The sequence below is a fragment of the Mycetomoellerius zeteki genome, unplaced genomic scaffold (genome assembly GCF_001594055.1).
Source record: "Mycetomoellerius zeteki isolate Tzet28-1 unplaced genomic scaffold, Tzet1.0 scaffold221, whole genome shotgun sequence".
NCBI classification, from domain to species: Eukaryota; Metazoa; Arthropoda; class Insecta; order Hymenoptera; family Formicidae; genus Mycetomoellerius; species Mycetomoellerius zeteki.
The window spans coordinates 549,927-574,910 of NW_017257184.1; the positions used below are offsets into that span (position 1 = coordinate 549,927).

General features: G+C 34.8%; 1 protein-coding gene across 9 annotated transcripts in view; it reads left to right on the top strand.

The window, feature by feature from the left end:
• LOC108722985 (dystrophin, isoforms A/C/F/G/H) overlaps positions 1–24,984 on the top strand; it is a 477,563-nt gene that overhangs the window by 371,456 nt on the left and 81,123 nt on the right. For all 9 annotated transcript variants that reach the window (XM_018448392.1, XM_018448399.1, XM_018448394.1 and 6 more), the window contains one exon: positions 22,127–22,271. In XM_018448392.1, coding sequence (XP_018303894.1) covers positions 22,127–22,271 — 145 coding nt within the window. The remainder of the gene's footprint in view (positions 1–22,126; positions 22,272–24,984) is intronic.

Below are 24,984 nucleotides of genomic sequence, written 5' to 3' on the forward strand. Positions count from 1 at the left end.
AATAAATATACCATACACGTATTACACATTTATAGTGCAAAATCGTTCGACCATTAATAATGATCGTGTCACTGATTGGATAGTTCGGTCCTCATTCCGAAAAGTATAAATGGGTCAGCTCACGCAAAGCTTGCTCGACATTATTGGCCGTGCGACCAATCGATTAACATTTTTGAAAACTTTCACGGTAAATCCATTTGCGGGGACTTTACCGTAGTCGGTCGTAATCGGATTCCCTGTAGAAACTTTATAGCGTGTTAATTCTAGTCCTGAACATCGACTCCGAGATCCGCTGTAAACTTTGCACAGACAACTATGCAACTGCGTTGTTGAAGGGTATCTGGATATTTCCGGAGAGAAAGTCCATGGTTTGATTATGTACGTCGGTAGGAGGAAAGTTTCATCGATTTGTCAGTATAGAGCGCCGCGTAACTCGTGAAACAATTTCGGTCAGTTACGCGAAATTTAGCCTATCCAATTTGATTTCTCCATCACAAAATCATTATTAAACTCCATGTCGCCTTAAAAATTATCTTGCAACACTTCTAACATGACAAAAATAATTAATAATGATTATTAGTTTCATCTAATTCTTAGTCTCTATATAATTTTAATTAAAGCATTACTTTGGTCTTCTGTATTGAGAAAGAAAAATATAAAAAAATATATAAAAGTCGCAATTATAGAAATTTTCTATTTTTAAGAGGGATATTGCAACTTTTGATAAAAGAATTCGTTCACCTCTGTAGAATAGATTGCGCGAAAGAAAATATCGCGGTTTCGACACGATCTCATAAAATTACAGTAAGAATTATAGAGCAACTTACTGTTTATATTAGATCTTACAGCCCTTCAACTTTCTTTTTGTGATATGTATACAAGCACAGATATCGAGAATAGATACAGATAAAGACGGGGTTTCTTAAAATAGATATCTTTATTTTGCTTAACACAAAATCTGATCAGGATCCAAATCATTATAGTCCACAGACTAAATAGATAACTTCATCGAATTTTACTTGTTTTATTGCTTTTCTGAAACAAGAAATATTAATATAATAAGTTTTAATAATAAATTTTACATAAGTAAGTTTTAATTTAATTAGCATAAGAGTTTATAAGTTTAAATTGTTAATCTTTTGTATATGTTTCAAAATCAAGATACTTTATTTTGCTCAAATTTTAATCATAAAATGTTAATCTGAGTAAATATCAGCGAAAAGAATATTCAAAATAATTATCGCTGATTTTTCTGACGATTTCAAAAATAATTAAGGAGCATTTTAAAGAGAATTTATTTTAATTTAATCAACGCAAAGCATTCCATTAATGGGAAAAATAAGTCTTGCGACAATATAAAGTCAGCATTGAGGTCAATTCCAATAAAAGACCGTGCAATCAGTCTCCATTAATTAGTCCGAATTGCGGCCAGAAGCTTGATTACCGAAGAGATATTCGTGCAGGATGCGAACTACGAGGGCGTCACGTATAGGATAGAAGTTCGCTCGCCAACCATATTTATCGGTACCTCTCTCTATCAGCCTTCGTTCTTCGTCCGTCAATCTGTATCTACCGGCTGATCTCTCTCATTTCCGCGTGTTCTCTTTAAGCACTTTAGAGTAACTCCGCAATCAAGCCACAAATGCCAAAGTCGATAATGCGGCGGAAGATCGTTTTGGCACTGGATTCATTGGCGAATATTGTCAATGTTATTTGTGGGAAAATTTTTCAGATTAATTCAACAAATGTGCATGACAATAGTTTCTCTTTCAAATTGAAAATTAATCGCAGAAAAATCGCAAATAATAATTTTCTTAAACATCGGATGTATAATACTTTGCATATGGCACATCATAATTGTAGTTCTTCTTGTTACAAATTCTTGAACGAATTTGCAGATTTCGCGTTCTGTTGAAAATATAACATTAATTTTCTAATTGTGATATTTTCTCAAGCTGAAAGAAGTGAATAGATTTTGTGAATCATGAGTGAGAATGGAATACAAAATTTAAGATTGACAAATTTCAAGTAAATTACACGTAAATATCAGTTTAGAGTCTTAATAACATTTTTCTAACATCTAGACTATATATAATATTAAATGATTTTTGAAAAATTCGATACTTCGCTGCTACCTTCACAGTCTTCATTAAAAAAAATTAGTATGTTATTTCGGTACGTTAAATTCGTTAAATTTATGACTTTACAGAAACGCTTTACACTCAACAGGAATATGCTCTTTGCGAAAGTGTCCTGCCAGAAATAAACATCTCAATGACTTATCAAAATGCACGTTAAGTGGACTTCGTGATCGATGTAGTCGTCTCGCCACGCCCGACGTAGATTAACGAGGATAAAAAGCCATCCGATCGACCCTCTTTTCGCCATCGTTACATTTCGCACGGATTATATTTTTTGTTTTCCCGCAAGATACCGAAACTGGCCGTAAAATCAATACTAAGGGGGAGAGAGCAATTAGTTACCTCGACACGCACGCTGCCAGCAACGACGACAGCATCCGGCGGTCGGATACGCGGACTTTTCGGACTTGTCCAACATCCGGCAGTGCTTCCCCAGCGCACACCAGTATCCGGACGACAAATAAAGGTTTACGGACTGTACGAGTGTTTGTAGACGATACACCGCTGCCTGTCGCACGTCGCCCCCACAGCTCGAGTCGTGTAAACTCGTGTAACAATTGCTAGCGCAGTTCATTCCGAATAACCTATTGTTCGCGGCTAGAAAATAAAAGGGAAGAAAAAATAGCGATTGCGAGCGCGCTTTACAGCGAAAGTTTGCACAGATATGAATTTTGTGTTCAACCAAAACTATATAGTGCACGGGAAGTTATATAATCGGCGACGCTATATATCGATAAATATTGGTATAATAATTACGCTCGGAAGAATTTATCTCGGCTTCCATTATTCAATCAAATTCCTGTGTCACATGAATTTGATATTCTAAATTTAAATACGTATAGTATGTTTACATATATGCAAGTGTCAAAATTGAATCACGCACACGCTCGGTTTATTTATAACTGCGATGATAAATGGTTACCTAACCAATTAATATCTTTTTTTCATAGTTTTTCAACGTAGTAACGGAATTGCGAATTTATTTACTGACCAGCTGACGCGGGATTCAACAGTTCAATGAAAAACACGGGCAAAATAGAAAAGAATTCGAGTGGCTGCGAGGCATAAACGTGTCATCCGCGCTCGAGCGGAACAAATTAATATTCCATCGCGCATCGAAGCGTCGATGTATCGACGCGCAAAATCCGAAAGGCAAATGAAAGCGCACTCGCCGTATTTGCAAATGAATTCGCGCTACGAAAACTAGATGCACAGACAGCATATTGGCGCGACGCGGCGCGGTACGCACACACAAAGTCCGGTCACTAAGGCAAGACGCTGCGAAGTCTAAGACACGGCCCAAAGAGACGCTTGTTAACGGGGAAACAGGAATCGGGAGGAATAATAATATTGTCTCGGTTGCAATATTACTGGCGCGTTTAAATCGATGCAACGGTGCGTTCACGCGCATATTCGTGCCATACGTGTACACTAAGGCGAACGAACGCGAAACGTCAACGTGGCTTTTGTGCACAATTGAAGATAAATGAGTCAATTTTAAGCAAATCGTAAAACTCGTAACTTGTTCCCATAAGACTTCTAAGAACTTATGACTGGAGTTGTAATTCAATCCCTAATGGGCTTACTACATTAATTCTAAAGCATACATATAACGAACTTCCTTTTCTCTTGACTACTTTGTTTTTATACAATGAAAAAAAATGATTTTGCTGAAGTACTTAAAAATTTGGCTGGATAAGAGAAAATAATTTTATTAGTCCATCAAAATATTTGTGTAGAAAATTCAAGTATGATGGACAATGCTGCAAAAAATTTTGATATTCTAGTAATCAGCTTGAGAGTCCTATATAATTATTTTGATAGTCCAACAAAATTTATTTTCAAGTTTATATCTAGCTAAATTTTTAGATACTTCAGCAAAATCATTCTTTCTATCTAAAGTGAACAGTTAACTTCCATATTCTTTATTATTTATCTTTTATCTAGATTTTTCTTTGCAGAATATTTTTCTAACTTGTTAAGACAATATTTCAATTTAATTATCAGTAAAAGAGCAAGTTATTTTCTTTCCTTTATTTATCAGATTTATAATATATCGCATGTATTTAATACAAAAATATACATTCTTAAAGATAACATGTATAAGATCTTGGATATGAGAATAATAGCTATTTTTCACTTCACGTAGTGACGCACGAGACACAGGCAGCGCGCTAAAATAACTTCTCATTTGATCAGTGACATTTCCATAAATAAGATTGACAGAACTTTATCTCAGGGGAATAATTTCAAGCCAGATTACGCGACCGAACATGCCGTGTGTCCGATTTGTCCCGTATCTCGCGAGCAGGGTGGACAAGCTGCAACTACAAAAACACAAGCCGCGACACCGACAACGCGAAACACGACGTTTGATCCATCGCTGGTCCGGAACTGACAGCCAGATAATCGCGGGGTCGTGATGAATCGCTCGGTAAGTCTTATCAGTTGGCCTCCGATGCGCGCCATCGGCTTCGCTGGCTCCCCGAACGAAACACGTCGCGGAGACTGTCACGTACAAGTTTGTTCAGCGCTGCTCGCCTGAACCTTTTTCTCTCTCGATTGCGGCAAATCGAAAGTTATTTTTACGTGACGTCCCACATAACGTGCAGTAACGCGCGACAACATGAAGACGGCACCGCCCGATATCGAAACGAACGATCGTAGCAGGAAATTTGTTGGAATCGATGGGAGAGAGAAATGGTCAAATGCGAAGGAACAGAAAGAGATCGAGTGAGAAAGAGGAGGAAAAGGGAGAGAGAATCGAATCGGTTTGCCGATATCCCACAAAACTCAAAGCGATGCCTTCGTGATCAGAACGCGAGAACATGGACGAAAAACGAACTCTACGTGAAGATGGAAAGTTCCTGGTTACAATAATGAAGGGATAGTGTTTGCGATCGCGATCAATCGAAACGGCAATGGTGCTGAAAAGTTCGCTATAGCATCCACCTTTGCTACCTTTGTTCCGCTGGAGATCGATGATCTTTCCCTGCTGGAAATTCCACTATCCTGCTGGAGATCGATTATCACTATTGAAATTATCAGATATTTTCTTGTAGTACTCTCTTTAAAAAAAAGATTATCAGATTTGACCCTGCAATTTCTTTTTAAAATCAGAAAAAAATTAATGCGCGCAATTATCTATAGCGAATTCGATTGGATGCGTACATTAAAGCCGTCATAAACAAATTGATGTAAATATATGTATTTAATATAAATATAAAAACGAATTACACCATGAAATTCTCAATATATTTTATAGTGTTGTTAAATCTGTATCTTATAATTCGAAATATTTGCATTTTACTTTTACTCAGTCAGTCGAATTAGTGTACAACGGCTTTAATATGTACTAGTCATCCAACCGAATTCGCTTTTAGAAAAAGATCAAAGGGAGTATGCAAAGACTGTCCAAAAGTATAAAAGATTGTTAAAGTAAATAGATTTTCATGAAAAACGTTCACCAAACGTTCTACTGGGTCATAGAATCGTACTGGTGAAAGAATTTTATATAACAAAACTGGTATAAGTGGAACTTGCAGATCACTCTGCTTTTCGAAATTTGAAAATAACTAACCAAAGAGACCGAGAGCCCATCATTCGAATGGCTGAAAGAATGCACTGTGAAGTTCATAAAATTAAAGAATTGGTAAATGAATCGTTAAAAAGAACAAAACATTGTCCGAAAAGGTGTTTACAGCCTTAAGCCACTAATGATAGTGACTTGACATTATTTGTCGTCATTTTGACATCAAAATGACATTAAAGATGTCTTGCTACCTGGATATATTAGTCCTCCTGATCTCTATACATAAAATCCTTTCACCAGTATGATTCTAGTACACTGTAAAAAGAAATGTGTTTTATTCTTGTCTCTATTTTTTAAACACTTAATGTTTTGTCTATTTAAAAAGTTTAAAACTAAAACATCTTTAAGTATTTAAAAAATTATCAAGTATAAAACATTTTAATACCTTAAAATTAAACACTTCTTTTTTAGTGTAGTAGAACGTTTGGTGAGTTTTATAAAAATCTATCTATATATATAATTTAACCGTGAGTAATACGTAATGCAAGAAAGATGGACAGTATTAAATTAGTAGTATAATATAATTGTTACTTTTAAAAGAAATTATAATGATTATATTCGACTGAATTGTATGCGTGAATGTAATCTTTTTATCATCAAGAAGTACAATCTAGACATCAGAAATATAGAATTAATTTCATTACGTAGAACAGTTTGGAGTACTGAGAGCAAAGAAATGATATAGGTGGATAGGAGACATGCTTAAGAACTCGCAATAATTAATTAATTAATTGTTCGAATCAATTAATCTGCGTCTACTGCCTGCTGTACTATTGTTATTCTCAAATTTGTTGATTTCGAAGCAACATGCGTGGAAACGTACATGGCATTTCCAGCATTCAAAAGCATTTGCAAACCCGACACTCCGTCAAGGACATTAATAATGACGTCAACAAATCTGTCGCGTCGTCTGATATTTCCTTCCGGCATCCTGTCTTTGCCCGACTCTAACTTACTGATCTCGGTAGGTTTGTCGGAATGTATTCCCAACACATATAATATATCGTGGGGCGAAGTAATAATATAAGTTTAAAGTATGATAATGTGCAGCTTTACGTTAATCTCAAGAAGGTTAATGACATTGATATCCGCTGATCCCGCTCAATAAATAAAATTCGAGCTTAATTTGATATCGCTATGCAAACAATCGAGAATCAATTTAACTGGGGAAACTGTTAAATGATGGCTTTGAGAGAATTCATTTATCACTCACGCACGAATATCTAATATTTGTACTTCTTTAAATATCTCTTTCATTTTTGACAGATATTTTGTGACGGGTAAAAATTTGTAAAAAAAAGTATTTCATACGCTTATGTCTATAAAAATGGATTTTAAATTCTCTCGCAGTATAAAAATAATTTTTATTTGTCACCGCTCGTCTCTAAGCTGCAGTTTATATTCGTTACATTTTATTTTATTGATCCGATGATATACGACGCGCATTTATCACTCACTAGCTCCATAATATCGTATATAGTACGAAAATATCTTTTTTTTATTCATTACTGCTTGTTGGAGTTGGGAATGTTTAAGTATTACGAATGTATTCGCGGTATTACGAGGGTCGAGAGGGTTAACGAGTCCCTATGTTAAAGCGCTTACATTTGGTTTATGTGGAGCGGTAGAAAGCACGCGCGAGTTCTGTTGGTACGTAATTCGGAACCTCCCCTTATTGCCGGGCATTATGTCCTTTGCGCCAGATGCGACCCAACGTTTACTTAGCCATTCTGAATTCTGCCGTGTGTGTTCACGGCCCACGGAACGAGCGAATTCGTATGAGTACTGGATTTCATTCGTTTATGAGCGCAGTCGATCGAACGCAGGATTTTTTCCGTTAATCTCGATTTAAAGACCGGACGGAAAGTCGAACCTATTTTACGGATCGTGAAAATAGCGTTTTACTCGTGGAGATGTTAGTATATTTGTTAACGCCGGAAAGCTTTTTCGGCCGTTCGATTGTTTCGAAAAATCGACGATAATTGAATTGCATATTTGCAGGCGTATACGCATCATCTACTCGAAATTGTTTCAAAGTTACACACTTTTGAAATATCCTAAATCCTAACTCGTTCCATTTCTTGCACGTTAATTCCTGCGATGGATTATTTTTATTACGTTCTTATTACTGATTATGTTTGGAAATCGTCTTTAACATTATTTTAACTTTTTTTACACATTCATTTTTTTTACACATTTACGCATATTGATACGTATCACTCATCTCTAGTTCCTTAATACAACAAACGTTAAAATATAACAAAAATCTATGAACGCTATACGAAAGAATAAGATAAAAAAATCTATGTTAAAAAATATCTATGAAAAAATAGTCGCATGTGAGTCTATGGAAAAGTTGTATTCTAATACTGTGGAATTAAAATTAATATGAGCGAATTTATTGGCCGTAAAAAAAGAAACGATTTAAAAATTTCTTTATATCTCTTTATAAAAATATTTCCGTAAATTTTTTATTCGTATTTTTGAGTTTTTGAAATGCACGTTTCACGTATCTTCGGTGACGTGCCATCATCCCATTTAATCGTCTGTATTTTTCTATTTTCCTCTATTGCAGATCTATTTCTCGCTCAATCGCTAATTTTTTACTTTCTCCTATATATGCAAGCGCTTGATTCAAATTTGTAACGTTCTCGTAAATGTGCGGCACATAGGTATCCGTTAAATCGCATTTTCACCTTTTCCGCTCTCATCCCCGTCAATGTCCGGGTCCCGCCAGAGGAAATTGATCGGAAGCGTGCGCGTAACCGCCGGCATCGTCAGCTATCGTCGCGGATACAAATCGTGGATGATTCCATGGGAAAACGGATTCCAATGGGCAGCAGGGATCGATGGACGATCCGCCGGATCTTGTGTGTCCATCGCGTGAGAACGAACGAGACGTAGCCGGTGAAAGAAGGAAGGAGTTTTATGTTCATCGAGCGTGAACGAGCGCGTCTCCCGATGATCTGACGACTTGACCCGTTTAGAAATTTTAATTTCCGGCTGGTTGGAGACTCTCTGAGGAGATCCTTCTCTAAGGATGCATCGGGATGCAGCATCAAACCCGCATATCAATCGTTGTGAGCAACCAAGGTTGACGACGTTGTGACCATGGCTTGGGAAGAAGATGACTTATGTTCGCTTGTACCGGTGAGGAAATGACGAGAAGAAGGATGACAAAAGGAAGAGCTTTCTGTCTAGTCGCATGGCTACTCAAAGCGAAATCCGTGAAATGAGATTTTCAGTAGAACAAAGAGGGCCTCCACGTGCCGCAGAAAGCGCGCCGACGTCCGAATCATCATGATAAGACGATTCTTTTCTAAAGAAATAAAAACATGTATTTGATCTATGCAAAGAATTAATTTACGGTTGTATTATTTTCATTCCGTTCTGCCGTTTGCGTATAAAAAATTATATGATGCATAATTACGATCAACTTTTATACGGTTCAAACTACAAACATGATTAGGGAGTTTTTGCAATATCGTTTATCCAAATACGATGAACGTTAAGATCAGGTTATCTTCTTAACAATTAATTAAGAAAGGATAACGTGATTTTAGTGTTTATCGTATCTGGATTCACATTATTGCAAAAACTCCTTAAACCCGGGACTACTCATCTTATTTTTCTTTTGCGTAAACAATCACTTAGATAATAGATTCTGCTAAGCTAATAGATTCTCTAGAGTGTTTTAACCCCCATTAAAATGACTATCATTAACAATATATTGTATGTTATTGATTGTTTTCTAATTATTCGCACTTGAAAACATTACATGGATATAAATTAACATTTTTTTAAGGAAGAGAAAGTATGGAAGGGGAACCAAATATTAAACGGAATAAGCACGTTAAATGGCTTAATTAAAAAAATAAAGATTTTAATAACATAACACTTTTTATTGTGGATTTTGGATAGAATTGCATATTTAAAGCTTGTAAAGAATAGTTACTAAAAAAGAAAAAAAAATATGTCTAAAAAGGAAGAAAACAGTATCCATTTTACAACAATTCATATTTTTCCACTGCTGGGGTATAAATATGTCCCAGGTGGGATTATTCCCGGGTTAAATATGAACGAAATAATTCTATAAATGAGCCAGTTAAAAGGCATACTTTACAGACGTGCGACCTCAACTGCTTGAATCAAATTGCATGGGTTCAATAGAGACTTGAGGGATTTGTTGTGATATAAACAAAGCAAAGTTGCAGCAATGTATATTTAGTTTGCATTCCCGTTTGTATCAACTAAACTTAGTCAATATCGTCAATATTCACCTTTGACATTTGAACTCCTAACTAAATACCATCACACTTTAGGAATTACGAAACTGTGACTGGTTCTGTGAAGCTAGTTCGCCATGCGTGAACGTCAGATGTATTGATCATGATCAGAAATTGCTACCAATGCGTTATCGCTCGATTCTGACGCCAACGAGAAAAATAGTTCGAAATCTCTCCAGCGTATCCTGAGAATTCGCGATCTAAATGTAGGCATTACCTTCCACCCTCTCTTCGGTATTTGCATTCTCATTAGGAAATACCATAAACGATCCAAACGGCTGTCTGATTCGCTGCCACCACTGCTGCACCGCCGTGCAAATCCGCGAGGTGGATTAACCACGTGCCTCTCTCGGCCACTCTGTAATCGATATCTATTCGATATGTACAATTAAAAAACGCTCTATAAGGTGCAATATTAATCCAGACGTTTGCACGCTTATAAGGCTTCAGCAAGTACATTACGAGATCCGCGAAAAGACCCCGCATTAATTATATGGAAAATTGGATCCCGATGAAATGAATTAGTTTATAATGTAGCTTATAATGTGATGAACAAAAGATATCAGACATAAAGCTCAGTAATGGATAGTTTTTTTAGCTATAATGTATCAAAAGTGCTTTGTGAGCATATCTACAATATTTTAATATACTCTAATTCAAAACCTATTCATTATTGAGCCTTGTGTCTATGACATCTTTTATTCACCATTATAAGCTACGTTATAATATAATATGTATAATAATTATATAATGCTTATGTAATAATTATATGTGAAAATTATCTCATTTATCGGGATTCAATTTTTCTTATAAATAGTGCAGGATTTTTTGTTTCTTATTACAGATTAACACAAAATTTAGAAAGAATAAATGAATGGATGGGTTTTCGATTAATGTGTTTTAAAAAATTCCTTTAGTGCGCATCTATATATTGTTGCTCAGTAAAATATTGAAAATCATTATTTTTTCTTATATATGATAGAAAATAAAATGTATTACATATATGAATATTATTTGTACTCTTAGTTCTACTTTATTTTGAAAATACTCCTTTGTGTAGTAGATACATAATCTCTCCTATCGTAACATTTTTACAAGCAACCGAAGTTTATAAAGCTATCAACGTCATATGATATGCAACTATATTTTCCTCTTGTATTTTACAACACATCATCCGAAATGGTTACCGCTTTACTGGATACACTGAGATCGTCGCATATCATTCAGATATAATCTTGCGGCGCGGTTATGTGAATATGAAAAACATCAGCAAAAATATTTCAACTATTCGGCTGCGATACGAAATGCACGGAAGTTGCAACTCGAACACAGGATCGCGACAAAATATGTATTACTGTTATTTGCACAAACGCTCGCAACACTCATTGCGAATCCGTTTTACGAGCGGAAGTTTATATTACGCTCTCGAACGACAACTGGCATATCAAATTGCGCAATAGATATCCAGCAAGATCTGATTAACTACACCGGTTTTGTACGTGACGATCCGCATTTTATGTAGTAAACTTATATTATCGATAAACTATATTTGCTCGTTGCTGTTTTGTTCAGAAACCTTAAGTAATCGCTTGCAATTAAACACGATTCGATCAATATTATTCAGAAACCTTAAGTAGTCGCTTGCAATTAAATACGATTCGATCAATATTGTTTCCTTTCTTTCTGATTGTTAACTTGTCCCAATAGTTATCCCGGTCAAGTCTAGGATGATCCGATCGAGAAACCTTTGATCTTCGGAATAATCGAAAGGGCCGTTCACTAAAATATTGAAAAATATGCGGAACGTTACAAGGGTTACGTTTGCAATCTCATACATAATGGATTTACATGTGAAGTAATACATGGCACTAACGCAAACAACTGTAAAACACATAAACTCACACGTAAACCAGAAGCTTATCGGAATTGCTATCAAACGGAGCTCATAACTTACTGAATACATACGTAGTAGCTAATTCTAATGGAACTACAATCCGGTAGGAGTGGATTTGGCGTCCTGCGGTAGGTCGAAACTTGTTTGATATTACTAACCCTTTCCGAATAATACCAATTGGCACATTGCATCTGTCATATTTATTTTTGTTATAAACAGAATTTCTATAAACATAAAATAGTTTTCTCACAATTTATTAAAGCATACTTTCATGGACTGTCAACATAGATTTTGTGTGTTACTCTGGAAAAGAAACGTTATCAAAGCTTTTCAATTTGATCTTCATAATCACATAATTTCTGACATTTACAAATAATATCTTTGTTTATTATTCCAAGAATGGAATAGATACTTTAAAGTAGTTTAAAGCTTTCATAAGAAAGTATTTAGAACTTAATTTCCGCATTATAGATCATATTTCTTTTATCTACTAATGGCACACAGACGTGTATTTGTCCATTTCGTACCCATCTTTATTATCTCTATTTTTAGTATCAGGTCGCATTATTCAATTGTCCATAACGGACGGAGTTGCACCTCGAAAACTGCGACGCGGGCAGATCCACTAGCGGCGCGACGCTAATGGCGGCGTTGTTGATGTTGTTTATTGTAGAAGTTTGGGCCGGTTTTGTGTAGCGAGTCGACCTCGCTCAGATTAGGATTGTACCGGTAAATTGTTCCCCAGAGTTGAATTATAACGCTTCGCCCGTTTGCGGCAATTCCATTTGCCCGCTTTATTACGTTAACCAACACGGCGACGGCGACGACGACGACAAGGACGATGATGGCGACGAGTCAATGCCGTTGACGAGTCTTCGTGGGAAATATCGACTATGAACCGCCATCGGCACAATAGATCAAAGAGCTTCATTAAGTGGAGTTTCACGTCTAATTGTAATGTGATTATCGATAATATACTGCAAATATATCAGACATATCGTAGAAGAACGGTGATGTACGAGCTCGAGCGCAATGAACTTTCACAGATCTCATTATCAGTTGGAATTAATCTCGTCGGAACTCGTGGTGGTCCAGATGTTTATCGGCACGTAAAGAGAAGATAAGATCGAAGCTTGGTACATCTCGTTTCACAGGGGTGTCGTGTCGCTGATAACGAACACGCTCTGCGAAATGGTTCAATTTCAGTTTTACGACCGTGTCCTTAAGTGACGAGATTTTCCGGGTTAAAAAACGAGGCGAGACACGTAAGAAAAATTGGTAGTCGTTATACTCGCGCTTTGAATTAGCCAATTCATAATACTCGCAAATTAATTTTGTTGGTCACAACTCGTACATTTTCGAGCTGAACGCGTCAATTTAATTGGCAGTTTGACAATGAAGAGGATTTGTTCAATGATGAATGATACCTACTCAATAGATTGTTAATATTCATCAACATATCTAGTATTATCCGTGCAATCGCATTTGTAATAACTTACTAATAAATGAAACTAACTCACATAACGACATACTTTAATATTTCTAGAGCGAAAAAATATTTTATTATGCAAAGTACCGCATTACCGCGCAAACAGTTTGAGAATTTTCCGCTATCTCAATAATAATTTCGTCTAGACGTGAAGTCTATTTATAATGGCAACTAATTTATTGCGACCACGTGGCGGATTGCGATCGCGCGATGTTATCACGAGATCGATGGCCGCAATGAATTTTGATAGCTCCCTGTGGATTCGCATTGACTATCAAGATTTAATACATTTCTCATTTGCCAGAATAGAACGGTAAAAGGATGTTGAACGAACAAAAGTTTTCCGTCGTATATTTTCAACACGAAGTCTCCGTAATAATTGATTACCGGCGCGTTAATAACATATATCAACATTAAAACTGTCCGACGTAAACGAGAATTATTTACACTTATGCGATTACTAATTCTATATGAATAAATCTATTAAACAGAAAATTTATTTAACAGCATTAATCAGTTCTGTAGATATATAATGAGTTTTAATGACACATATTTCCGCATATATTTTGATCATGTCGAACACAAGGATACGAACAGTTATATACAAGTTTAATTTTTTAATTATTCGTATAATATCCTATACATATCTATAATTTTTTGTACCGCAATATTATTTGTATTTGTTACAAATTTTAGCAAAGTAACAAATTTTTCTAGGAGATATACGAATAATAAGTAATTACACTGAAAGAAAGATTGGTTGCTGCAGTAAATTAGATGGTAAAATATGGCATAGCATTTTTAATTGGTTGCAGCAGCCAATTTTTGGTTGCGTTAGCCTATCTGCAATGTCAGTATAGGATTTCGATAGACTAACACAATCAAAAATTGACTACTGCAACCAATTAAAAATGCTATGCCATATTTTACCATCTAATTTACTGCAGCAGCCAATCTTTTTTTTTCAGTGTAACAATCTACATATTGTGTATGCTGCATTATTTTTAATTTATTCTTAACTCTCTTAAAAAATGATTATTATACTTTGATATAAACATCTGGTATAATATATTTTATTTCTGCTGTGGTAGGACTTTTATTTAAAAAACGACCAAATAACAGCTAATTGTTTTTAAATAATTGATAATAACATTTGTTGAGTTACAATTTACGATGGAGAAATTATGACATTTTATTGTGAATTAAATTAAACTAGAAGACTAGAATATTTTTGTGCAAGAAATTTATGCAATTCCATGGAAAACAATCCGACAATACGTCTTGATCGAGCTGCAGGAGTTTCTCACAAATCTGAATAGCAAATTTAACATTGTGAAACGATACATCTTTTTATCAAATGGATTGTCATATATGAAGTGTGTATTGTTTTATATTCATAAATTCATCCCTCTCTAGACGTTTTGCAGAGACTCAGTCTCGTGTCGCATAAATGCAGGATATAGTTGAAATCGCATTGTAGGTTTCTGTGGAGACTATCAGTATTCATGAAATTCTTTCAATGAATTTTAATGATTCAATAGTAAGATATACAGCCTCGAATATAGGACATTTTCTATGTTCAAAAACTTTCCTATGTTCAACATTTTAGCTTAAAATTTTTGTAAAACTTTTGTAAAACTTACGTTTGAAACATTAAAAAAAATTTCGTTATTTATACACAGACAAATTCTTGCAGATATGATCAAATATTCAGTTCGTAGACAATGTTGAAATTTGTCAAACAAATGTAAGAACTATTGTAAACCGTAAGAGACAATTTTCAAAGACTCCACATTTGTTCTAAGTTTTGTTTCAAATCTCTTTTCAAACACGAATGATTCCTTTTCTGAATTTACGCTGAATCGTTTCCGTTATTTGCCGGATAATCCACGTTTCCAGCCAAATCCGACGTAAAGCTCGAAACACGTAACGATTTCCGCTTGTTTTCGCAGATGTCTTCTAAACGCGTTCGAAAACGAAGATAGATTAAAGGTGCGTCTCGGAATTTCAATGTCGTCGTTGAGAACTGTTTTGTAACTCGACTTATCCCAAATCCTCGGTCTATCGATGTTACGGTTGCAGTTTTACCAACTTACATGTACTGTGTGTGCCGAACTATGTGTGCCCATTTCGTCGTTTTAATTATACTTAATCTCCGGCCGTGTACGCTAAATCTGGCGATCTTGCGTAATCAGAGACTTTGCCGGTTCGCGTTTTGCATTTCGCCATGCTTCGCAATTCAATTCTGTACATATCTTGTTCTATATGCCTATGTGTGTGTGTGTGTGTGTGTGTGTGTGTGTTCTTTTTTACTTTTCCTCGTAAATGACGACGAGCTCGAATAACACCGCTCTCGCATTCGCATAATCAGATTTTCTACGAACTTTATGCGATACCGTTGTGCACGTCTCTTAATTGCTCAGCAAACGAAAAAAGGCATCACCGTTGTATCTCTACTGTAATATTGATTTCCTATTTTTATAGAATTTCGTTATCATAACGGTTTTTTGCGAGAGCATATTGTTACGGGAAAGGGAGAAAAGGGTTTCATTAAAAGTACTTTATATTTTCTATGTAAAATATTTTACATTGCGTATGTAAAATTGTATATTAAAATAGATTAATATTTTTACGTATATTAAAATAGATATTTTCTCGAGTCACAATAATCTATAAATCTATTTATTTATTTTCTCCCTTCACGAAAGGAGAAACATTTCCCCTCCACTTTTCTTCAAATATGTCATATACTCGAAGTAATTAACGTCCCGAATGACTTTTACTACCTACAAACAATCGTCTCCGTCACGAACAACAATTATATCATAGTACCAGTTTAACAATAATATCATAGTATCAGTTATGTTATTCATGATTTATTTACTTGAGGCTAACGTCGGACTTTATCGAGTAGGTGCGAGATACGTGACGTTTCTTCGGCAGATTTTTATAGCCGCCCAGGAAATTTCCTAGTGATTTATTTTACATCAGCCTGGCACGTCGTAAAGATCGCTCGCTCGCAGGGCAACTTGGTTCGTTCGCCAAGGCGACAGTGTAGCACCCACTTATTGAACATTTCAATTGAAATGCGATCGCACGAACGAGAAGTATATCTTTCCGTTAGTGGAGGCTCTCCTGTTTCTGGCAGCCGGACGACGAGCGAAAATAGATGTTCCGCCAAATTCTCTTTCGTGACCGTAAGATTCCATTACTGACGTAGGTCTGATGTCCTATTAATCACATGAACCTCGTTTTTTCTCAATTATATGACGATAAATTATCGTTATGCATATATGAGCCACGATTAATTAAAATTGATAATTTCCAGACAATATTATGAATCTTAACGAGCATACCGTGATAAAAAGGATTCAATATTTTGCATATTATGAGAAATATTACAGAAAAATTGTTTTATCATCTTTATTAATCTCTATTATTAATCCTTCATTATCTAATTCCATTTTGTATCACAATTATTCTACCTATAAACGCTTTATTTTTTTTTCTCGAGTTATATCTATCCTATAAATCCGTATACAAGAATCCAATTTTTTGAGAAAACACGTAAGCATATTCAAGTTGTCTCGCAGATCAATCCTTTTCTCTCATAGCATGGAATAAATTTTTCGAGCGAGCATCAGTCGCCACATATAACAGCTACGTGGAGCGAGAAAAGTTTATTTCCACGATTCGTCGGAGCAATGAGGACGATTTCTTCCGGTAACTCCGTACCGCCATCCATCGCGCAAAATATCCTCGCGCCCTTATCTCCCTGGGAGAAGGTGCAATATCGCGACGTGTTGTAGCCCTGTATACAGACGCGTACGTGTGCCTGTATGCGCGCTCAAATCGCAAAAGTACGCGAAATTCCGCGCGGCTCTCATCGACGTTACAATAACCGCGATATATCCAGACGCGAGGCTGTTTCTTTGCGATACGAGAACGACGAGAACGACGACGACGACGACGACGACGACGACGATATGGAACATTCGGAGAGGAGCCGTGGGGGGGAATAAGACGATGGGAATTGTTGAATGTGACCTAGTAAGTGGGTGCCGCCACCAGTGGTGGTGCAACAATGGTGAAATATAAATCTAAATCCCAACCGCCATCCTTCCTGCCCTCCTTTCACCCACCAGCCTCCTTTATCTTCCTCTTTCGTCTATTTCGCGACCTCCGGCACCGGCGACGGTGCTTCGTTGTCCTGACGGCCGGCGCTCTTTATCCGAGAATTTCTCTTGCGGCATTCAGTTCCTGGCCTCCTTCGCGCTTCCTATCTCTTTATGCCGCTCTCGTCTCTTGGGCCTCTGTCTTCCGCTTTAATTCGCCCTACGCAGAGCTTCTTTATATATATTCTCAGACCACTTTGGATTCCATCCGCGCACGAGTCGTTCCGACAAGATAATGGGCGACAAGTTAAACAAGAAATAAAATAAGAAGAAATTCCGCTTATCCAGCGTTATTTTTATTATTTTTGTTTTTATTCCTGCAGACGCATTCTACATTTTTCTATATTTGCATTTTTATATTTCATACTTGATCTTTATATTGCTGTATAAAAAGGAATTCCGGAATTTACAGGGATTCTTTTTATTCACGTTAAGTTCTTTATAAATTATCTCTATTGCTGCAACTTTTTACTGAATTGTTGAAGAAATAACATGCATAGTAAATTGAAATTCTCAAAAGTTTTTGAAATAAGAATTGCAGTTATTATGATTGGAATCATTACGAAATGTAAGTTAAAGTTAATCGTACATCAATCCGATAGCGTCAAGTCTTTTTTATATTATTTAATAAAAGACCCAAGAATTAAACCGCTTACTTCACAAATTTTTAATACTGTGATAAGACAAGAGCTTGTCTCTATTTCTTTTGCTACGTTCTGTTATGTCACGTCATGTTATGCCGTATATGACCCGTACGTGTATGGACCTGCGAGACCATTATCTCGGATATATCTGCAAGATCATCTCCTCGGACTAATTCTTTTCTTCTGACTTATCCTGCTTATTTGTCCCGTCCCTGGCATAGAGTAACATCTTTTGCTTCCGTTTCTTTCTCCCAGCGGTGCCTGTCACGAGTCCTCATTCTTCTTGAGGACGTCTCTTCCGTATCCAGTCTCTCGCGCTCCCACGTATTCCAGTGATTTCCCACTGGTCTTTCATTTTGTGTTTCCGGCGCTTCCGTCCAGTAGTATGTATTTACTTACTATTAACAAAACACGCGTGTTATGCACCTTCAATATTTGTTCTGTATTCATGTTTATCGATTTGATCTATCCATTGCATTCAACGCGTATTTATGCTTATAGATAATCTTCTACCGCAAATATCACTATACGTATATACAGCTTCTTTCTCTTCTTCTTTCTTAAGACATTTTATGATCTGACTCTTCTTTAACGCTCTTGCCTTTTTTTTATCTGAAATTACTCTGTCGTTCAATCCGGTTGCTTCTTTGTCTTAACCAACTTTATTCTGACAAAGCATTCTTAGTCGCGCTTATCAAGGATCACTGTCTATTCATTCGCAATTCTTGATCTCGTCATCTCAAGTTCTTCTGTTTTTTATTTTTTTCACTCGAATCTCTTCTTATTATCCTACTTGCCTTCTTTCGAGATCCGTTTGTATACGAGCGCTTTATATGTCACCGTCCGCGCTGTTTCTCTCGTATTTTTCCTATTTGTCTGAGATCGTTTTCCTTCTTGTCCACGATCAGCTCTACTGCCGCTTTTTCTCGGTTGCTTTCCATCGGTCGCGCATGGTTTATTTGCCACGTCGCGCGTCGTCGTTCGAAATGCTCGTCCACTTTAATTTCCTGAGGGCTCTTTTGCTTTCCATATTTACTCGTTTTACTCGAATTAAATTTTATCTGCAGTATACATTCCATCTCTCCTCTCACATTTCTTAAAATTTCTGTTCTTCAATTTACATTTTTCTGAATTGTCTTTTTTTATTAATTTGTTATATCGAGACACGTTACATTTTTTTTCGCGTTATTTTTTTCAATCTTAATCTACTTATCCTAAGTATCTATCTGATTTCCCTTTTTTTATACTTCGCGTTTTATACTTTTTTGTACTTCGCGTCGCCGTTTCGTTTCTCTCTTTTCACTCATCGCCCGATGTTTCACTTGGCACCGGCAACATCAAGACTTTACATTTACTCTCCTTTCATCCACTTCGTGCGCGTCGCTTTGCCTTACCAATCCTTTTTTCTCATTCGCCTCTCCCGTCGACGACTTTACCTGTCTGTCCCTAACAAATATGTACTCTCTTTTACTTGCATTTACGACGAGTCGAACATTTTATGCGTCTTTCTCGCCGCTGCTATGCCTGTGTGAATATCCATCAGCGCGTCGCGTCGAGAGGATGTAATCCATCCTTTGGATGGATGTGTAAGAACGTTTTATAAACCTTTTTGATGTAGACGTTTTGATGTAAAATATTCCGATATTCTCCTTACAGATTATACTTTATCAATTTTGAATGTAAACTACTATTATTAAAACCTAATGTTTATAGTGTTGACAAGATAAGTTTGACAGGATAAGCAACAATTTCGAATAATTTGTAATGAAATAAAATAACCCAATTTTCGAGGTTTAAGTTTGATAACTTTGATAGATAACCCTGATCTCATTGTGTGGAAAATATCAAACAGAAAAAAATAAAATTTGAACTTCGAAAGGCAAATTCAAATTTTATTCATTCCATTTCGTTTCTCTCTTTCGTACCATTTCGTAATTGTACCATCTTATCTAAGTCATAGGATGATGTATATAATTTTATTTTTAATTATAATTGTAAAAGTTATAACGTATAATTACTTATCTTCTCAATGCAAGTTTACATTGAAAAAAAATTTTTTGAAATTTTAATGAATATTTGTTTAAATAGTACCAATGGGACATTACGCTTACAGTAAGTGAACATTTATTCAATTAGAAAAAAATGATATGTGAATATTTAAATATCATTTTTTTAAATTGAATAAATATTTATTATAAGCAATGTCTCATTAATAGGTACTATCTAAACAAATATTTATTAAAATTTTTTTCAATATATATAATTTCGTGTTATTTTGTTTTTTTAACGTTTTTTTTAACCAATTCTAAAATTAGATATATTGACATTTGCTATACATTTAACAGAAAAGCTCTTTTAACCAGTTGAGACTTTATTTCCGAATGTCGAGACCAGAGAACAGCATTTATTTCCATCATTTGTAAAGTCGAAAAATGATAAAATTTAAGTAAAAATTTCCAAGTATTAAGAATATAAATATAAAAATATAAATGTGGCTTAAAAAATAATAAACTTTTTTAATTGACAAGAGTGTGACATTATTTGTGAAGCATTCCGGGAGTATTACACGGAAAGAACGATTTTGCTGAAATGTATCTAAAAGATTTACCTAAACTTAAATTTTTAGATACTTCTGCAAGAATCGTTTTTTCCGTGTAAGTATAATGCTCACATTCCATGTCCTTTCAGTTTTTTAATGCTTTGAGTCAGGGATCCGAACCGAAAGTTATTTTTAGTTCAGTTCCAGTCACGATTTAATAAGTTTACTGGTTTCGGTTTCTTGACTTGTAAAGAAAACTGAAACCGTATAAAAATTACGGTTTCTTAACAATTTTCTCCAGTTATAGTTACTCACGCGGTAGAAGAGGAGTTTAAAATTTCAAATGATTTTTTTTCTACATTTATTCTATTAAATTGTATATGTAGTGGAGACAGAAATAAATTTAAAAATATAGTATTTATTTAATACAATGCTTCATATGCACACATGTTCAAGGATTTAAATCACAATTATGACAATATGAGTGAGCGAAAAAAAGAAATAAAAAGGAGGAAGAGGCAGAGAAAGGAGAGAGAAAAAGAGGACAGAGAGAGAAAGAAAGTGTTCATCTGTTCAATTAGTTTCTTACATACTCACTGCACTTATAGAGTTCAAAAAATTTATCTTTCTTCTTTCAATGTGAAAGGAGAAAGATAAATTCTAAACTAATGCAATCCACTCAGCTATAAAGAACAGATCTATGTAGATTAAGAACTGGAAAAAGAACCGAAAAAAAACCGTAAACCGAAAATAATTTTATTGGCTTGGTTACAATTTTGGTATTATAAATGTTATAGAAAGTGGTTTTGATTCACCGAAAAAAAGGGTTACGAAACAGTTTTCGGTTTCAATTTCGGTTTGGTCTGGGTCTCCGCTTCGAACAGACCTTATATAATTTAATTGAATGCTGTTTCTTATATATATTGTTAATAGCAAACAAATATATCTTAAGAAATAAGTTTAATTATATACATACTTAATCAATATATAATCAATAAATGCTTTTTGGATTCGACGTTTAGGAAATAAATATGATATTAATAGGCGAAATTAGATAGAGATACCTTTTTATATAACATAATATTTTTTAAGAAGTAATATAAACATAAATAACTTTCAATAAATAACAATTTTTTAAACTATTTTTAAAAACTATCCATTGCATCGCAGAAAGTTCTAACGAATCTAACTCGTTATGCGATCCCAATGGATTAATACAAATACTTTGTATTTATATGATATAAACTAGATAAAAAAATAAATGTATATTAAATATAAAACAGAGAGTATAATATTCAACTAGTAAATTTTAGAATCCAATATAGATATGGAGTGTATATAGCGCGTGCATGTTTTTTCTGTGCAGAAATCGATTGGAGAGTAACACAGAACACTGGAATGCTTTACTGCTATCATTGCGCGAGCTCATCGAATGGGTGATAAGAAAAGACACAGAACTCACCGGTCTGGGACCCGTTTGCGGCGATGTGGCTGCACTACAAAAACAACAGGTAAGTCGTCGCTGTTTCGCGCATAGATTACTTGGATTCCGCTTCATCGAACTTAGTCAGTCCGTACAAAATCTGTAGACGTACTTTAGTCAGCATTTATTCTTTATCTTCGGTAGACGGGCATACTCCATTTAACATCCTTTGATTCGCGGCAATAGCATCAATCCCGAAACTTCAGAACTCGAGCCAAGTTACTTGGACATGACTTATGTACCTAAAATCGATTTCATTTCATATAGTAGTCCTCGGAGAGGCTTGCAAGTTTCCGCCTCGCAAACTGATTGGACGAATAGAATATAATTACGTATAAACTCATGCGCTATCAGGTAGGTGCTCTTCGACTGTCTCTACGAGAGACGATAGCTCATCCGGGATACGGATATTTACGTATTCTCATCACGTTTGAGTGTTCCGCCTCATGGAAACGTGAGCTTCAATTACATCATTGCTCTTACGTCAATTGTGCGCTAAATGCTTCAACTAAATTCGCTGTTGATTAAACTTCCGGTTCATTAAATCTTATTTGATAAAAATATATTATCTATTTGAAAAGATTTTTAACATTCTTTAACGAGATGTTGTTTTTTGTAATACAATCGGAAGTGAATATATTTTGAAAATTACTTACATTATTTTAAAACATTATTTTATCGTACATTGTTCTAAGTTATTTTCATTATTCTCTCCAATTTTTAATTGTGTATTCTCTTAAAAATTGAATTTGCTTCGTATAGTGCGACCGAAATTCGGTATGTAATTGTATGAATATCCTTAGCGCGATAATCTACAAAGGTGCACTAGATTGGATTAATCCACATTAGAACACGCATGTTGCCGGCATGGAGAAGCGCCTGTACCACCGATACAGGTAATATCCGAGTATGTACGGAGGTGATAAGCCGCATGTGTCCCGACCAGATCATTGATGTCATCGTGCGGCTAAATCTCTGTATATATTTGTCACTCGCGCCGGAGAATACAGGAAATGGCCATCGATTATCCTTAATTACTCAAGCGGAAGAGTAAGGTGCTCAACCGTACTCATCCAGTTGCCTTTATATTGATACGCCTCTCGTAAATACGTTTTAAAATTCAATACAAAAATCATATTGATTTATTTCACAATCAGTCAATGAGATAATATATTTTATATGCATATTTTTACATTTATCGAGTGAAACGGAAGAAAACAAAATTTCTTTGATTTTCTCATAATATTGCTGTAATTAAATTTGCAAAAAATATTACTATCAAAATAAATTATGAAATGTAAATTTCTCTTTTTAAAATTATTGTCTATAAATACTTAAATTTATTTCTGTATTATAGAAAAGTAATAATTTTCTAACTTAAAAAGATTGTTTAATTTCTTCTATTTAAAATTCATTCACACATACAAGGTAAATGATGTATAAGTTGTTATCAAACAAATTGGCGATTATATGTGTTTAATATCATAATAAAAAATGCAACAACAAATATATCCGCTCAGTGATGTATTATCTTTGTAAAATATTATTAATACTATGAAATATGTTTCTCGTCTTTTAAAGAACTGATTTAGATTCACAATAATGTTACGTCTTTACTTGCTTGGGATTTATACTTCATCTGCGTTCCTTCACGTTGCACTTCGCACCAGGCATAGAATTTAAATTCGAAGAAAGTAACACAAAGTTACTGTCTTCAAACGATTGTTTCTTAATATATTGTTTGTTTCTACTTTCACGTAAATTCAATTAACTATTACCACCAATAACTATTACCTCGGTATTTCTCACGTGCTCTCAGTATCTATCAACTTTATTAGTAAATAATATGCCGATTAAATTGAATTTCTATAATTATCGTCGACGAAGTCGTCGCGAGATTATTGTCACGGTTTGAAATTTGATACATCAATTGTCACGTACCTATTGGGAAAATGCGGTTAATGTAATCGATTATGTATGGATTTAATTTAAACAATTCGCCAGTAATTAATAAATCCTGCCCTCATGCATATGCGTTGCGTGATTCTAAATAATTCCGTGAAAATCCTAAACGTATCTATATGCGAAATTCGGGGACATTCGCTCCGAGCTATTATAATTACACGTTGTTAATTTAATTAGTGTTTGGCATTCGAAAACACAACGTTTTTCTTTAATAAATTTGTTATGATGATGCAACGAATGTTGAGCTTCTATTTATGTATATAATTCTTTTGGAATAAAATAAATTGTCTCATTAACGTCGGATATAATAAAAGTGATTACTTTTAGGTAATTAATATGTTACTATTAACGTTTAAAAGGAGCTTTGCGTGATTGCGCATTGTTTCTAAGAATTATTTTAATATTTGAAATAGATTGAATAATATTAATCAATTTACTCTCAAGTTTGAGATCACCTAGAATTGATATTATCTTAAAAATATTCCAAGATTACTTGTATAATAAGTAATTAATAAATCAAAGGAATAAAGATCATGTATTTCTTGGCACAACGATAATGAAGCATTTATGATGTTAAAATTTAATTTTATCTGCATCAATTTTATTGATAAATATTTTAATAATGAATAGCATTGTTAAAATGTTTTTCGAAATAATATTTAAAATATTTTAAATTTTGCATAAGCCACTAGGCTGTCATTATAAAAATTTAATTTTACTTGTAATTTTGCAATTATTATTTAATATTGTGGAATAAGATTCTTATTTGTAGAAAA